This window comes from Alosa pseudoharengus, unplaced genomic scaffold (assembly GCF_046254945.1).
Source record: "Alosa pseudoharengus isolate Yale_2024_CS ecotype anadromous, Long Island Sound unplaced genomic scaffold, YU_APseudo_1.1 YU_APseudo_1.1_scf_2, whole genome shotgun sequence".
Lineage (NCBI taxonomy): Eukaryota > Metazoa > Chordata > Actinopteri > Clupeiformes > Clupeidae > Alosa > Alosa pseudoharengus.
Genome location: NW_027468663.1, coordinates 3,076,973 through 3,095,276, shown reverse-complemented (window position 1 = coordinate 3,095,276; position 18,304 = coordinate 3,076,973). Strand labels below are relative to the sequence as shown.

The 18,304-nt window shown below is 39.9% G+C and overlaps 1 protein-coding gene across 2 annotated transcripts in view; it reads right to left on the bottom strand.

Moving 5' to 3' along the window:
• cdc7 (cell division cycle 7 homolog (S. cerevisiae)) overlaps positions 1–18,304 on the bottom strand; it is a 39,051-nt gene that overhangs the window by 8,782 nt on the left and 11,965 nt on the right. Inside the window, exons 2-6 of one of the 2 annotated variants that reach the window (XM_076293392.1) lie at positions 16,050–16,136; positions 9,883–10,018; positions 9,655–9,748; positions 7,840–7,982; positions 1,068–1,326 (exon numbers count right to left, since the gene is read on the bottom strand). In XM_076293392.1, coding sequence (XP_076149507.1) covers positions 1,068–1,326; positions 7,840–7,982; positions 9,655–9,748; positions 9,883–10,018; positions 16,050–16,136 — 719 coding nt within the window. The remainder of the gene's footprint in view (positions 1–1,067; positions 1,327–7,839; positions 7,983–9,654; positions 9,749–9,882; positions 10,019–16,049; positions 16,137–18,304) is intronic. The other variant, XM_076293393.1, reaches the window with a different exon arrangement.

Below are 18,304 nucleotides of genomic sequence, written 5' to 3'. Positions count from 1 at the left end.
AAAAAAGTCCCGTCTGAAACACTGTCGCGCGGCGCAGCGTTCCAAACATTGTGTAATCAAATACACCGGTATGGCGGTATATTAAAAATTCATAGCATAACGAAAATATACACCGGTATACGGTGTGAACCGGTATACCGCCCAGCACTACCCTGCATGACTATTACTGAAGAAAAACATGTCGAAGCTTGTTGAAGGTTTGCTACACAACATTTGGACAAGCCTATGAAATACTGAGAGAATGTATTCTGGTCAGGTGACAGCAAAATTGAACTTTTTGGATCTCATACTACTACACACCATATTTGGAGGAGAAATGGCACTGTGCATCACCCTAAAAATACCATACCAACAGTGAGGTTTGGAGGTGAAGGCATCATGGTGTGGGGCTGTTTTTCATCTCATGGTACTGGCAGACTTCATACAGTTGATGAGGATGAGACATGGCTAGACCATCCAGCAGTGACCCAAAGCATTCAGCAAAGGAAACTCTCAATTGGTATCAGAGAAAGGAAATGGCCTGCCCAAGGCCCTGACTTAAATCCAATTGAACAGTTTTGGAAGTTAACTAAAGATCAGGATTCACAAGAGAGACCCCTGAAATCTGCAAAATTAAAAGACTATCTGTTTAAAAGAATGGGCCAAAATCACACCTGAATACTGCGACTGATTCGTTTCGTCATACAGGAAATGCCTTGAAGCGGTCATTACAAATAATGTGTCATTTCACTTTATTACACATAACTACTTTGGACTTTAATGTTTGGATATTTTTTTATATGGGTTATGAGTTAATACTAATATCTAGTGAAAAATTAATTCAAATAGCCTAATTGGAAGTATACTTACTGAACAAAATGTTGATGTGTGCAATACTTATTTCCCCCGCTGTATATAAGTTACTTTGGATTAAAAGTTTGCTAAATGAATAAATGTAATTTAATGTAAATGCAAATTTAGGAGTCATTCTTCATTCAATTCCGAGTTTTGCACAACCCTGATGAACAATAAAAAAAAAACATTTGCAATATCCTAATCATGACAGAACAAAACCCATGTGTGAACACCTTGCTAGGTTTGGCATCTGCAGATGTGTAGATCGTGCAAGGTTTTTTTTCAGCTGGTGGTTTAGTGCTTGATGGAAAAAGAAACTTTTGTGATGTGGCTAAGGTGACTGGTGCTGTTGCAGGTACCGATTTTCCCCTTGAGTGCTCAGGTTCCCCAGTGGTCCTACCACCCTTCTGTGCTTTGGAGATCACCTCCTTCAGCAGCTCAATCTGTGTGTCTGGTGTGCCCTGAGCTAGGCCAAAATCAACTAATGCGTACCTAGACAAGCAGACAAAAAAACAAAAACACATTAGTTGAAATTATGATTAAAGCCCTATGATCCAAATTTGGCTTATGCCTTAAAAAAAAAAAAAAAAAAGTCACGACCAGTATATTTCAGACACAACATTTCAGTATGCTTATGTCATATATACCTCCACTTCAAGTACTTAACAAAAACAAACAATACTTTTGCTTTCACTTTCACAATAAAGCAAAGCTGCAAAGGCACCCCAAGTGTTTCTGCTTTTCTTATTAAAGGTGCAAAGCCTGATTGTTTCTGTAAGGATTATTGAGGCCCAAGCACCGTTTCTGTAAGGATTTGATTACAGTTACCGTCACCTAAATTGTAGATAAAACACATCACACATTCAGTTCAGTTTGAGACTGAGTGGTTGGCTGATTAGTCACTAGTACCCAATGTTTTTTGCAGTAGCCTACCTTAGGCTACAGATTATTTCTTAAAAGTTATTTCTCCACTACTGGCTCATTCTATCAAACGGGTGCTTTCTCTAGGTCCCCCACAAATTGCCACCTCACCTCACTTTCATTAGTTATTTTTCCAAAATTGCCATATAATAAAGAGCATCCTTCGAGCCTTTTGGATAACTGAAACAATATGATCATGGGGGAAAATAGTGCAAGGACATAGTGGTCATAGCCTATAGACTAACACACAGTGTTAAATAGAATAGTTGCATAGGCTACAATACAAGCAAATAGGCTATAACAGACTCGACACTATTAGTAGGGGGGATTACCAACAAAAAAGGGCCTAATCGTTACACGGTGGATAGAAGCATCAAAATTGGTACAGACACTCTTTATGATGTATCTCATCATTTGAGAAGGGGTGCCCAAAATTTCTGGTTCATTTAGGTCATTTTTTAAGGGAAAATCCAAGATGGCCGCCTAAAACGACACAAGGATAATAAAACATTACATAGTTGGGCATCATGGTTTATTCTGCTACTTTATTATTTTACATTTGATATAGAAATGTTTAAAGGACAATTCCGGTTTTTAGCACTTTAAGGCCCTTTTCTGGTTTGTTTTGGATGAACTAGAGTGGTGGACACCGAAATTTTGACGATTGGTCCTGTCTTGACTTTTCTGACTCGTTTTGAATCGCCTTTTCACTTCTCAGGGTGGCTGGCAATGGGCATACTGTAGTAGGCTACTCAAACATGTCCTAAAACAACCCTTAACGTTCGTTTTCAAAACTGTGCAACTCACCGAGTGGGCCTTAAAGTGCTAAAAACCGGAATTTTCCTTTAACAAATAATATGTGCAAGATAACCCCTGAAAATAATCTTACATGCCTTTTATACAGCTTTAAAGGGGGGAAAACAGGCTTAAAATGGTCAGAATGACATGACTCCCCAAATGAATCCTCATCTGAGAAGTTAATTATTTATGTATGCATAACATAAATATTTTTAGATATACTTTTAAGAATCACTTAATTTTCAAGACAGTTTATTGCTAAAATGCCCACATGATCAGAGATCAAGCCCTACAGTAAATAGGGACACAACTCATTGACCAAATGTTATGCCAGTGTTAGCGTTAGCATTAGCCAATGTAAAACCACTAGCTGGGTTCCAATTATCAAGCTAAATCTAGGCAAACAAAGGCATCCCTAGGCTAATTGTGTCCCCATGATCACCTGGGGTGCGTATTTGTGAATCTGTGGGGCTTCCTGGGGGGTACTGTTATTTCGGGAATAACATTAGAAGCTACGAAATTTTTATTTGTACTACAGCATGGGTTCCCAAACTCCATCAATGTGGGCCTCCCCTCTGAAAACAGTGACACCTCTGCTGCGCCCCCCCCACACAATCATTTTCAAATAATGATATTCACTTCAGTTAAGTCACTTAAATCGGTGCTATACTATGCTATGCAATGCAATGAGTTCATCATATTTTCGACGTTTGGCTTTGTTGCCCATATCAGGCTCGGGCCCTGCAGCGATAAAATGTGACAAATCTGTCCATTTTACAGTAAGTTAGCTATCGGAACGTCACATATTACAGTCACGTATGTCCAACCTCTTACGTGTATCTGTCACTTAATATTCATTTCTATACAAACCAAGGCAGCTGATTCCTAAAGAAACGCAAGCACCCACACCATAAGTTTATCTAAATTAGCTATACAAAAAATACATTTTACCATGACTCGAAGAGCTGTAAACAGTGTTGTAAGGCTGCGTGTACAAATCCGCTTGGAGCTGCAAGTTACCGTTCACTGGTAACTTGCAGCTAGCTCGGCTTGCGGCACTGTTGCTAAATTACGTTATGAGGTTTGGCACATATACATTCTCACTCAGGATAGGGATCAATAATACTTTCCACTATCCCAAAGATTTAGTATACATCTCTTCTATGATTTATTTCGATTTTATAATGTTGACAATTACATAATCATTGGAAAAAAACATAGATAGTTCTAACATGAAATAAACGTTTTTCCTTCTTTTTTGAATCAACCTTCTGCGCCTTCCCTCAAATTATTTGGCGCGCCTCAGTTTGGGAACCTCTGTACTACAGTAACGGTAGCCAGCTAGTATTTAGCTGTGCAGTATGTACATTGAGTAAACCTCTCTCATGATACCTTGACGTGCTAGTGAGAGAACTAGCAGCCTGGGCTTTTAGCTCAATTACCAGCACGCTCGCCTCCCGATCCGAGGTGCTAGAGAGCAAATATACATTCAGCCAGCTCAAAAAGTGCAAAAATATATGCTCTGTCTTCCAGAGAAGTATACACTACAATTCCAGCTGTTACTTGTCAACCAAAGGCCATCTTAGTGCCAAAAGTTAACCAAACCGAACTTAGCATGGGCAATAACAGAGGAGGAAAAGTGGGGTGAGCATGCAATCAAACTGATGCTTCACTTCAGCCAGAACTGTCTGACCCACCTGCTATAAACTCACTCCTTCCTCTCTTTCATGAAAAAGCTGCCAGCTTTGCTATGGTAAGACATGGCATGAATGTTGTAAAACAATTGACAGAGCACCTAAATTCCGTCATTGAACATTGACCATTTGACCAACCATGGCATTTGACCAACCACTATATACATTTACAAAAATGGTTCAGTGGAGTGATCCAGAGATCCAGACTGTTATGGAGAGATGTTTGTGATGCTTGGTGGGTTACACATAGAGATGGCTCTAAGGAACACAATCGGATAACTTTTAGATGGAAGTAGTTGAACAACTGCACTATGTGATAATGGGGTGGCTACCTCTGGAACAGCAGACTCCTTCTAAAGGGTGGGCAGCATGGAAACCATTTCCAGAAGTAAAGGATGCCTTCATTGCTATGACAGCAAATCCTTTTCAACTGCTTAGCCAGGAATCAAACATGTTTGCATGCTGGAGAAGTACACTTGTGTTCTTTACGATAAAAAAACGGATCATGAAAGTCAATGATCTCAGGAAGGACTTGTTTTCTCATATGTCTCTCAATGGAAAATATTCCTCCCACACAGGCTGCACTGATACAGCATTCAAATAGAGCAGTGTACCAAGCTAGCATTTGGTCCAAAGGTCTGCAGGCTACCCAGTCAGTGCCTTCTCCTAAAAAATATGGATTGACCAAATTAGATGATTTTTGGGCATCTTTATGGACACTTTTACCAGAGGCAGCCAAAGTATGTAGAGAACCTCTTAAATGTGGCAGCAAAGGTGAGCCTCTGCTCTCGAAAGTGCCGATGCCAGGATGCTGGGTTGCCTTGCACAGTATCATGCCAATGTGCCAGAGCATGTGAACAGATGCAAATATGCAGTATGTAGAGTAGGATTAATGTAATCTAGTGTGGTGTTTTACTGTGTCTTAAGAAGTTGCAGGGGACATGTGTGCTTAATTGTATGTTTTTTTATGAGGTCTGTCTGAGGTGCTTGACTGTGTGTTTATAGTATCCTTGAGACAATAGGTGGATATAGCCATAGTGTAGCCGTATTGTCTGCTTAAAACAGAGACATATCTATGACACTTATACCTAATTTCATGATTTTAGGAGGTTGTTTAGGTGGCCTTTGAAATAGCTGCCAATTGTGTGGATAGGCAGTGCAGCCTTTTTTCAATTTCTTTAAAAATTCACTTCCCGTTTGAGATTTCTTGGAGTAATCTTCCAGGATAACGTAGGATCACCCAAGGGACATATCAAATTTCAAGCTTTTAGGAGGTTGTTTAAGTGGCCTCTGAATCAGCTGTCAATTATATGGGTGGCCATTTTGAATTTCTTCAAAATCTCACTTCCTGTTTGAGATATGATAGATAGATACTTTATTGATCCCCAGGGGAAATTCAAGGTCTCAGCAGCATACATACAACACAAACACATTCTTTAACAGCAGAAAGAGTAATTAAAGTATATAATATAAAAACACAACTAAGCAGTAAGGACAGTAGAAGATAAAGAATATGCTAAATATACTAAAATACAAATTATACTAACACTTAATACAATATGTAAAAATATACTAAAATACAAATTACAAAAATACAAATTATACTAACACTTAATCTAAATCAATTCTAAAAACAGTATCCACATAGTGGTGATTAATAAATCAGAGGCGCTTGCAATGACTGAGGAAGGGACTGAGCCTGTGATTCTCTGTGCATAGTGAGGTATGGTAAGGTGCTCTAAGGTGCTCTGTGTGAATGAGTGTCATGGTGGTAGTGCAATGGTGATAGTGGTCATGGTGATAGTGCAAATGAGTAAGTCAACAGTGCAACAATGCAGGAATAAAGTAAAGTAAAGTCTATATATCTATATATTTAACTATTTAAGAAAAAGTATAAGTGTGGCCACAGTTCTGCTGTGGCATGGAGGGGGGGGGGGGTTATGCATATGTGCTAATGTGCTAATATAGCACGCAAACAGTGAGGCATAAAGACAGTGGTACAAGTGGCTAGTGGACAAACAGTACCAAACATGGAGGGGGTGAAAAGGCAGACAGACTATGTTTGATCACCCAAGGAATATATAAGCTTTTAAGAGGTTGTTTAGGTGGTGATTGAATTAACATTTTTCAATTTCTTTAAAAACTCACTTCCTGTTTGAGATTTTTTTGGGCACCCCTTCTATGATGTCTTAGGATCACCCAAGGAACATGTATACCAAATGTGAAGCTTTTAAGAGGTTGTTTAGGTGGTCTTTGAATTAGCTGCCAATTTTGTGGCGGGGAGCGCAGCATTTTTCAATTTCTTTAAAAACTCACTTCCTGTTTGAGATTTTTTTGGGCACCCCTTCTAGGATGTATTAGGATCACCCAAGGAACATATATACCAAATTTCAAGCTTTTAAGAGTTTGTTTAGGTGATGTTTGAATCAGCTACCAATTTTGTGGTGGGGAGCATGCCATTTTTCAATTTCTCTAAAAACTCACTTCCTGTTTGAGATATTTTTGGGCACCCCTTCTACAGTAGGATGTCCTAGGATCACCCAATGAACATACATACCAAATGTCAAGCTTTTTAGAGGTTGTTTAGGTAGTGTTTGAATCAGCTGCCAATTTTGTGGCGGGGAGTGCGGCATTTTTCAATTTCTTTAAAAACTCACTTCCTGTTTGAGATATTTTTGGGCACCCCTTCTAGGATGTCTTAGGATCATCCAAGGAACATGTATACCAAATTTCAAGCTTTTAGGAGGTTGTGAAGGTGGCTTTTGAATCAGCTGTCATTTGTATGGGCGGCCATTTTGAATTTCTTCAAAATCTCACTTCCTGTTTGAGATATTTTTGGACACCCCTTCTAGGATGTCTTAGGATCACCCAAGGAACATATCTACCAAATTTCATGCTTCTATCCACCGCGTAACGATTTTTCACATAATCTCCCCATCACTGTGTCTTTCCACTGTGTCACTACAGTAGCTCAACACAGGTGACCACTTCTGCATAATTTCATGGAGTGTTGAAATGTAGCCTAAACTATTTCCGACTATTTCTGAACTGTGAAGCATATGCTTTGTAGTTGTGAACGTATTGCAGTATCATCAGAACTATTCCACCTGGTGCGTGTATGGTTAAAATTCTGAAGTACAAAATAGTTTAGGCTACAGCACAAATATTTTCATTCATAGATACAAAAATAAGCAAGTCTAACCTCTTCTTTTGAAAGTGTACCAGATTGATGCATTTAAACTTTCAAATTTTAAACAATTTCTTCCAGGGGGGGCATGCCCCCAGACCACCCTACTATGGCTTGATTACAACTTCCTGTACGTAACAGCACCGCTGCTGGAAAGAATTCTAGGGGAAACACTGCCCCCTCACCCAAACATAGAACCCCCCCCCACACACACACACACACACACACACACACACACACACACAGGTGCACACTCCATAATCCTGCTCCTACAAATCTAAATCCAAAATTATTTCCCAGATCCCCTTGCTGTTGCACTCATGGACCCCTGTTTGATTACCACTGGTGTGGACAAAGCTCAGGGTTCATACGAAAACTAGCATTACAAAGCACTGTGGTACTTACTTTCTCTGGGAGCGATTGTAAAGGAAGTTTGTTGGCTTGATGTCACGATGAATGATTCCAAACTTATGGATGTGCTTCAGCGCTATAAAGAGATTAAATATGTAGTGGCACACTTCCTGAAGAGTCATGTTACCAACAATGTCCTAAAAAAAGAAATTAGGTTATTTTCAACTATTTAAGGCATTGGGGTGTACTAAATTTGCTTCAGATAATATCAAACTAGTTGCATCAAAAACTAAATAAATGTAACAACTTCTGTTATTCCGTTATCTGTATAGCATCACTCATACATGGAAAGCAACTCAAAGTGCTTTAACAATTAAGCAAAAGCAGAATTCAAGTTGTAACTAAATATAACTAAAGATATAATCTATGGAACATTTATATAAATATAAAAATATTGCTACTATTATTATTATTTTAAAAGCCCCTTGAATTGCCTGCCATGCAGATTTTCATGATTTCAGTGCAGAGGTAGGGAAGGTGGCTTCAGTTTTGTTTGGGGAACGTTTAGGAGATCTGCTATAGAGGACCTAAGGTGTCGTAGAATGATGATACATGAAGGTATCAGACCATTGAGAGTTTTATTCAGGTATATGCACAGAAAATGATTGTCCATTGTAAGCTCCTATTTTCGCAAGCTATCCCCAGCCGGACATTACACTACCACTAACGAAGGACAGAGAAAAATGGTTAGTTGCAGAAGGAACACCCCCCGAAGTTCAATCCGACTCGTTCAGCTCGTTCGAACCAAGAGTGCCCTGAGTTTGAAATTCCATGACGGCTGCACCCATAACAGTACACCGTAGATATACTCTGAGAGCCGTAGATATACTCTGGTACTCTGCTTCATTACAATCTGGTAATGCTATATCTGGTAACAATTGCTAACAACAGACTAACTAACTTAGTTGTGGCCGTTGCTATGCTGGTTGCTAGGTTAATATCATCGGTTGCTATATTGGTTGCTAGGTTGTAACTATGTAAGTGGTTGCTAGGCTGTTGCTAGGGTATTTGACATGGTTGCTAGGCTGTTGCTAGGGTACTTTTGGTGGTTGCTATGTTGGTTGCTAAGTAGTTGGTGGTTTAATATAGTTGGAATGGCTGAACAGTTAAATAGGTAGATAGTTTAAATGGTTAAATGATTTAATAGGGAATTATTGTAGTGAGGACTTATTTTGAAACAGTAGGGCAGAGGAAACAGTTGAACAGGATGTGTAGGCTTAAGAGAGCCAGATTGTATGCTTAAAGCCTGAGACTGGCAGTTGCTGCAGGTGGCATGGCCACCTGGCACAGGATTTTAATTGCTTAATGGCCGTATTGTGATGTCATAATCACCAATGTTAAGTCTATGGGGAGATAGTTTAAAAAGTATAGAAGTTACAAAGATGAAAAGCACATAGCAGCTATGTCCTTTAGAAGTTACAAAGTTGGAATTAAGTTTAACGGTTCAAGAGAAATTGCGCGCAGAAAAAGCAGTCAGCGGAAGAAGAAGAATAAGAAGCTTAGGAAGAACAGTACAGTGTAATAAGAATTTGGATAACGGTAGAGTGCATTTTTCATGTCTAAATCCAGCAAAGAACTGGATTTCTGGCCATTTCTCAGAAATGCACTTTGTATTTTGTTATTGAAAAACTTTCATGTCACCATTTCAGAAAGCATCTTAACATATTTTTTCCCAGGTGAGCAGAATCATACATCATACAGAAGTCTTTGGATTGATGACTGTAAATGGTTTAAAAAGGACTATTAAACTACAGTCTCATAGCAGTATTCAATGGCAACTAACTGTAAGATGGGAAGGGAGCAATTTACCACAAAGGGTTCATGTTCCACATAAGGCATAACGATGATCACATGATGGTCCTTCCTAAAGCAGTAAGTCACAGCCATGACATTTTCTTGGCCACTGAAACATTTGAGATCATAAATGATTATAACTGAAAAAAAAGTCCTATGCTGATATAAAAAACTAATGAACTATAAAGCTTAAAGTTAATTTATCTGAAAAGGAACTATTATATTAGTTAAAAAAACACTCACCCTGCAACAGTCAGACACTGTAGCTCAGCAGCTACCCTGATTGGATGGCTGGTGGGGATAAGATGCTTCAAAGCAAACCTCCGTCTTTGCCTTAATGACATTTTATCCTCAGCCAGATACACTGAACTGAAAGTCCCTGGAAAACAGACGTGAGAAAAAAAATCCTCAATTCATATCACATGGACTACATGTATGGCAGAAGAGATGACTGCTGCATAAGGCATCGTTCACAATATCATGCTTTTTACCTCCAAAGTAGTGAAGGTTAAAACATGCAAGGTTGAAATTGTGTACTGTACATGTTGTTATACATATTAGATAAGTAGACATCTTCCTGACTTAGCTAAGGCAGGCAGCTAAGCAACCACCCATTATGAAAAAAATTTAACGTCAAAGGTGAACTATTTGTAACTTTTAGGACCTAACTTGGACCTAACGGCCAATTTTCAAAACCCAATGTGGCCCTTGAACCAAAAAGTTCGCCCATCCCTGCATTAAGCAATTAATTGCGTTACATTATTAGGCCTAATTGCTATAAAAAAATATATGTTTTTTCATTTTTTTGGTTTCATATAAACATAGTATATATACTCTTTTGATCCCGTGAGGGAAGTTTGGTCTTTGCATTTATCCCAATCTGTGAATTAGTGAAACACACTCAGCACACAGTGAACACACAGTGAGGTGAAGCACACACTAATCCCGGCGCAGTGAGCTGCCTGCAACAACAGCGGCGCTCCGGGAGCAGTGAGGGGTTAGGTGCCTTGCTTAGTGATGCACGATATATCGGCCGCCGATATAATATTAGCCGATATGGTCATTTTTTTCACATCGGTATCGGTCCGATGTCAAAATAGGGCCGATGTGAACAGGCCGATAATCATTCCTGTGTATTTGACGTGTGTGTAGCGATCCAAGCGTGTTATCTGTCTACACTGAATCCGTTAAATATGCCCTTCTATTGAATCATATTTCTTATTTAAAATAGCAGGGCAACAAGACTGACAGAAAGAAGACACTGGGCATCTGACAAAAATTCTTTCAAAACGTTGCGTTGTATCGCGCTGCTCGCGTTGCTTGCAGTCAAGTTGATGGCTGGCTTGCATGTCATGCCTAGCACTACATCTCTCGCGGTAGGCTAAATATAACTGTGTATCAGACAGAATGTAGTTATATGGTCGTAATAGGAATTTAATAGGGCTGTAACGATATGCGATTCAAAAATCCACAAACCTGTGTCGCGGTGTGAAAAGGCAGAACTGACACACCCTTTCTAGTGTCTAGCAGTGCTTTGCAGCTTACACGGCCGCATAAACAACACACATCTCCCGCTTTACTTGGCGGTAGCCTACGTTGCTTTCATTGTAGACTTTACCAAACAGTATAAACCCCCTGTTAACCTTTCCTGCTTTGTTTCAGACCGTAGTCAGAAACGCAGGGGAGATTCGTTATTCGAGGGCTGATGTTATAAGATAGAATAACGTCGGGGTCACGGTCCCATTTCTGATGAGCAAAATACACGAGCTGAACTTTATGGAGTTTTATTTCGGACAGTAACACCGCTCACACTGTGTACAGACTCCAACTTGAACTTCCACACTCTCTGCTCCAGTCGCATAGCCTACATATACTTCCTCACTCTATCTCCCTCCTTCCCAGCTTCTTCCCACACACACACACACACACACACACACGGAGCTCTCTTAAAGGAGCCGCAACACCATTTTACAACACCCCTCTCTTTGCACCGCTCTCTCTTGCTCACTCAATGGACACGCGTGACTCGGCCAACGCAATCCAAATAAAACTAGTGCTGCCGCGATTAGTCGACCTAATCGACCATGAAAATTAGTCGACGGCAATTTTTTTTAGTCGAAGAGTCGTTTTACTATTGACCGCCTATTTATTTTTGGTCTCACACGGCTGTAATGTTATATTAACTCTATGTTATTAACTCTTGAAAAGTACAATGACTGTCTTTGGATGTTAAACAGGCTACTAAGACTTTGGCATGTTTTAAACCCCACTATGCACGCAAGTGTTAACGCCAGCAGCAAAGCTGCGTGCCTGCCTGCTTTCAGCGCAATTAATTATTAGGCAGAGCTAAGTGGGGGGAGCTAAGCTAGTAGGTTACGCTAGTCCAGACTAGGGGTGTAACGGTTCATGTATTCGTATTGAACCGAAACGGTACGGGCGTCACGGTTCGGTGCATGAATTTACACGGAGAATACACGGTATCAAAATACATAAAACTCGTGTGCGGATTAATTAATGTCATGCGCAAAATTTGTTAAGTAGCGAGAGTTACGGGAGTTCTTTAGCGACACCTAACGCTAATCTGTAGCCTCGCCTTGGCTCTGATTGGCGCCTATGTTCTTTTTTTGTCAGGTCGTCGGTCAAGTCAGTCAGAGATAGCAGCAACATAAGCAAGTGGTGGCGACCCACAAGAGTTAGAGGATCCGCTGGTCTCTTTAAGATCGCAAGTTTGAGAACTTCAGTTACAGTAACGTTAGTACAGGCGAAAGAGTGGTGGATAAGATGAAACTGTGTGTCGGCGTTGTTCAGCAGTTGTTGGGTATGTGAGTGAAAAAAATGCTACACATATTAGAAGCCATCACCCAGATTATGTAGTAGGCTAGCTACCAATCACTGAAACGAGGGGTAAAAAACTTCCCCTGCGCTTCAGCAGCCTTTGGATACATACAAATAGGGCCAAAACCTATGGCTTAAATTAAACGATTTCGTAATGACAGAAAGCTATGTAAATCGCGTGGTAACTTGTAACTTCTCACATGAGGAGCTGGTCGTGTTAAGTGACAGTAAAGTGACAACGCTAACCAGGCTAATAAACAAACCATGCTACGGTGAGTTAACGTCAAAGGGCAAAGTCACGTGACTTCTAGTTGTAGTCTCTTTATGAAATGAAAGGAGCAATTTCGCCCCAGTGGGTGTTTGTTTTTTAAAAAAAAGGCAAAATAGTGTGATATTTTCACAGTTAGTAGGCTAGATTATTACTTTACACACAATGAAAAATATTGAGGCAAATTGTAGACCCTTCCATATACAACTAAACACAGATGTTGAAGGTCTTGCTTAAGTGGATTTTTAAAAATAATTTTTCTATGTAATTTGCACTTTCAGAAATAAGAGATGCTGTAGGCCTATTTTCAGTTTTATAGCTGATTGTTTTATTTTGTTTACAAGTTACAGATGGAGTCTGGGTACTTATTGTACTGTTTAGCCTACATCTTACACACTTCAGGCTGTTGCAGATAGCTCAGGAAAGAGACTGTAGGACACTAGGTGGTACAGCCTGAGAAATGTATAAAAAAAATGCTTTCTGCATTTTTGTTTTGCTTTTCCCTCCATTGTACCGAACTCGTACCGAACCGTGATGTCCGAACCGAGGTATGAACCGAACCGTGACTTCTGTGTACCGTTACACCCCTAGTCCAGACTCTGACTAATATAGTAGCCTATTGTGGAAATTGAAATAAATCAAGTGAAGTGTCTCACGTTGACAACGCAACGGCGTGTCATTACTGTAATTCATTCATACAAAAAAACGTTAAACCGAACATGCCGCCGCCCGTGATATCAACAATCAAGGTGCACGTCATTTCCCATGGTCAATAAGTCACGACGCATATTTTTTTAGCGTTCAAGCCAACTGATAAAGTGAAGTAACCTATGTGGTAAGACGCGCAAAGTGCCTGTAGCCTACTTGTTTTGAACATGCTGATGTTAGGCTCATTTGCAAAGTCCTCAACTCCTGTCACCTTTCAAAGTCCAGCGTTTCTCAAACTATGGGCCGCGCGGACCAGCACCGGCCGTAACGTGGACATTGCTGGTCCGGAGCTGCGGCGTGAAATTATTCCCGGGGCTTCGTCTGATAATTATTAATTATGAAACTGATTAACTGATAATTTAATTATGAAACTACATTTAATAGAACAATGTGGATTTATGCAACTTCCATAAAAACAGAGCACAGACTATAATACACTATCTAGAGTATTGTATAGTCAAATTTGAATAACGTGGCCAAAAGCTTGTGGCATAATTAAATATGTAAATATTCTTTCCATTTGCCTACCAGTATATGATGCTTGCATGAGGGAAACATCCCAAACGATGACACCCATATAATTGCTGTTGTTTTGAGAAGTATTTATCATGCAACCATGCAAAAGCAATGGAACTATTCTAATTATATTTTACATTAGTAAAGCAGTCCTCTGATGTGCATGTTTTCAAACTTTTTGTGAACAATGTTAGCACTTTAAACACTGGCTGCTTTGAAGTGCATGTATAACAATATAGCATAACAATAATAATTGTGATGTGATATAATGATAATTTGATGGGGGGTGGGTTCATGTAGGTGGGCCCTATGACCCCAAAGTATGCCATGACCGGGCCTCAGGTCAAAGAAGTTGTCTATGTCGATGGCAACACTGGCATACAAATAAAGTCTATCAAAGGTCTGACATTACTGTAGATCTGAAGGTAGCATTTTAAATGGGTGTTTTTTTTTTTTTAATAGGCTACATAATGTTTTTGAACAGTTTACTTACAGTAATACAGCTTCTAACAAGGTGATATATAGTTTACGTTTTCCCTTTAGTTGAGTTCAAAATAAAACGTACACAACAAAATAACAAACACTTGATTTAAAAAAAAAAAAAATAGTCGTTTAGATTAGTCGACTAATCGAAAAATTAGTCGAAAGATTAGTCGTTAGAAAATTTGTCGTTAGTGGCAGCACTAAATAAAACATTACAATCGTGAAAGCAAGGACTCATAGAAGACGACTAGCTAAATTACTATTAAATCTGCTTAGCAACATTAGCATGCTGCACATATTTGTTAAAAACTCTTGGTTTCAAGTTGACTGATCATCTCAATACCAATGTTTCTCAAAAGTGCCTGTACCAAGGAGAACAAGTATTACCTTTAAACTTAAACACACATGGGGAAACTGAACAGTCCAATCAGTAGACTATGATAAGCTAGCCAACTATGCTACTATGCTACTTTGTTTACAATATTTCCAGGCTTCAACCACACAGCTGAATTAAAGAGGGAGAGTTGTAATATAAATAGTAGGCCTATAGTGTGCCATACCTATAGGCTAATCTGCATAAAGTGCTGTCATAAATATCAGACATTCAGTATTCTCTCTTTTTATATCAGGATATAAAATAATACATATATATTCTATTATATTGTAATCCTCTGGTGTTCTAAGGTAGGCTATTGAAACGTTATTTAAAAAAATGCATTTTGGAAAATAGCTCTTTATTTGATTATCATAAGAATGTGTTTTCTATACAGATCGACATCGGTAAATATCGGTATCGGCCATAACAGCAAAATTAATATCGGTTATCGGTATCGGCCACAATTTTCACATCGGTGCATCACTAGCCTTGCTCAAGGGCACTTCGGCCGTGCCTACTGGTATTTTTCAAAATTGGCCCCTGGATCCTCCTAGCTTAGCTCAGTTACTAACTTTCTGCCAATAACAGCGCTGTGGGAGAAAATTCCAGGGGAAACACTGTACTTAAGACTCAAGCATGATTTTCATGTGGAAACAGTCTACAATACTTATGGTCATCCATGTCATATCTGTCGAATGATAATAGCCTAAAGTTGGGCCTAAAGTTAATGTAATGACCCAACAGAGTAACAGGATATCTAACAGGGATGGCACAATACCACTTACTAATGCCAGATAGATAGATAGATAGATAGATGGATAGATACTTTATTGATATGACAACCTGCTGATACCGATACCAATCCGATATTGTCTATTAAAACAACTATGCGGTCAATACATTTGCCTGGATGCATGCTGTAAGTCTTTACAATATTACTACGCTTATATGCTGCTCATAGCATAGCATCTCTCTATGTCGTGTGCTTCCAAGTATAGGTTAATTATGATAACAGCTTTTAGCGGAATGGGTCGGATTAGTAATATCCAATCAAGTTATTTTGGCCAATATAGGACCGATACCGATCTTGAGTATTGGATCGGCTCATCTCTAATGTCTAACCCATAAAATCCAAGATCTGCTGTGTGGGGACTGGTCTGGACGGTCACTAGTTATATAATTTGCAGAGATGAAGCAGACTGATACTGAAAAGTGCACACTCACCTTCACCAATTTTGTCTACAATGGAGAAAACTTCTGAAAGCTGTGGCACATCATGATTTAACTGAGCAATGTCCATCTCCACTTCCCCTGTGAAAAAAGGTAATGAGCAACTTTGTTATAGCTGTAGCCTGTGACAAAGCACTGTTTCCTACTGCATAAGCAACATGGACATGAACATTTAAAGCTACAACATGAAGGTTTAGCTATAACCTCCGTGGATGAGTGTTAAGTTGCATCTGCATAGATCATCGAAAAACTGACATTGCAAAATTAATTGCCATTTCACTGTCTTTCTTGCAACCAGTGTTTGTCACTGATTCTCGGAATTCTAGGAAATCTTGACTGTACATAATCAGATCAGAAGTCGCTGTTTTCCACCGCTATTGCTAACACACTTGCCCAAGGAGATATGGGTAGCCAATGATAAAAAAGAGCAGGCATAAATCTGCAACCGCAGTCTGCGCACAATGGTCTTCCCTAGCAAATTATGCAGATTTTGTGATTAACATCGATCACAACAGCTAATGCATGCAACCAACATGTTCTGACCACACACAAATGTGAATGGACCCTTATCCCGCTAGTATAAAAAGTAAGAACACTGTCTGGCCAAATAAACTCTTTACTTATTATGTTCATATCATCATCACATGGTGACTAGCCCTCAAGTGGCACATTTTTGCATTTCGGACTTCTGTAGTATATATTACGGGGCTACAATGGGTTAGCAGCTCATTGTGGCAGTAGCCCAGGCTTCACTAAGCTATGGGCTGCACCCTACTAAGCTACAGTACGACATAATGAAAAAAATACCCCTAGAGTCAGCGAGAGCAGGGGCGGAAAATGACTCACTTGTGATAGACATGGTTACTGACCCTGGAACGAATTTGATTACGAGTAAGGAAAACATGTTTGTGGAAGCCACTAGTTCAGAGAAAACTGAGAAAAAGCTGCAGATGTGTGTGTGTGGTTGGCAGAAGGTTACAAGTCTAAAGGGACTGAAAATTCATCAAGGGAAAAAGAAGTGCTTGGTAGAGGGAACACAGGGTCCCCGCATTGATAGCTATTTCTTAAGAAGTGCATCAAGTCAGTCGGTTGAAGTTCAGCGACAGGAAGAAACCCACAGTTCGCAGGACATCAGTACCCCTGTTGTTGAGGAAAGTTCTAGCACTGAGGCAGAAAGATAGTCCAGTCAGCCAAGGAGGTAGAAGATTAATGGTCATAGGCCTGGGGTTAGATGGCCAGGTGCAGCAGAATGTAGAATGTGGGAAGATGTTAATAGTGATTTGGTCAGTATCCTGGGTCAGCTCAAGGGGACGGCTGAAAGCAAATTAGAGAAAATGGGAGACATTATTAATAGCTATGGTAAGGAAAGATTTGGGACTATTGAGATAAGGACAAAACGGCAACATGAGGTAGTCAAATCTAGGCGCCAGCAGGAGATAGATAAACTTATCAAGGAGAGGAGGCAGCTTAAGAAGCAGTGGAGAAAAGCTACAGATGATGAGAAGGAAGGTATTGACTGTCTACAGGCAGATGTGAGGGAGCGGTTGGCAGTGCTAAGAAGAGCTGAAAATATTAGGAAAAATAGGAAGAAGAAATCACGAGCTCGACTAGCATTCTATAAAGACCCATTTAAGTTTGTTAAGTCTTTATTCGTATTGCAGAAGAGTGGTAGTCTTTTGGAACCTAAGCAGAAGCTTGAGGAGTATTTAGAGGGAGTGCACAAAGATAGGGAGAGGTTCAGAGAGATGGTACTTCCTGCTGATATCCCACCTATTGGTGAATTAAGTAGCCAATGCGACGATAGTCCATCAAGGTGGAAAGAGGTGCAAGAAGTAATAAAACGTGCAAGGGCCTCTTCAGCCCCAGGACCTAATGGAGTGCCCTACCGGTTGTATAAGAGTATTCCCAAGGCTTGGCGGAGGGCTGGGGGAATATTTATTCCCAAAGAAAAGGATGCAGTGGAGATTAATCAATTTAGGCCAATTAGTCTACTGAATTAGCCTGGCTAGCGCCACCACTTCTCAATGAGACGTGGTCTAGGAACCAAACGTTCATTTTCTCGTATTTGAAAAAAATGCCCAGATCCGTTTATTGGGGGCCATGGATGTCTATCAAATGCGTCTGTGCATAGCTCATCATCGTCTTGCTTTCCCCCTTGTTCTGTGATTGGTCTCCTATCTCAGGCGAAAATTTGCTCCATGGTCTCCAGGCTGCCTTAGCAGCGTGAATCAAATCGCGCGCAAGGCAGC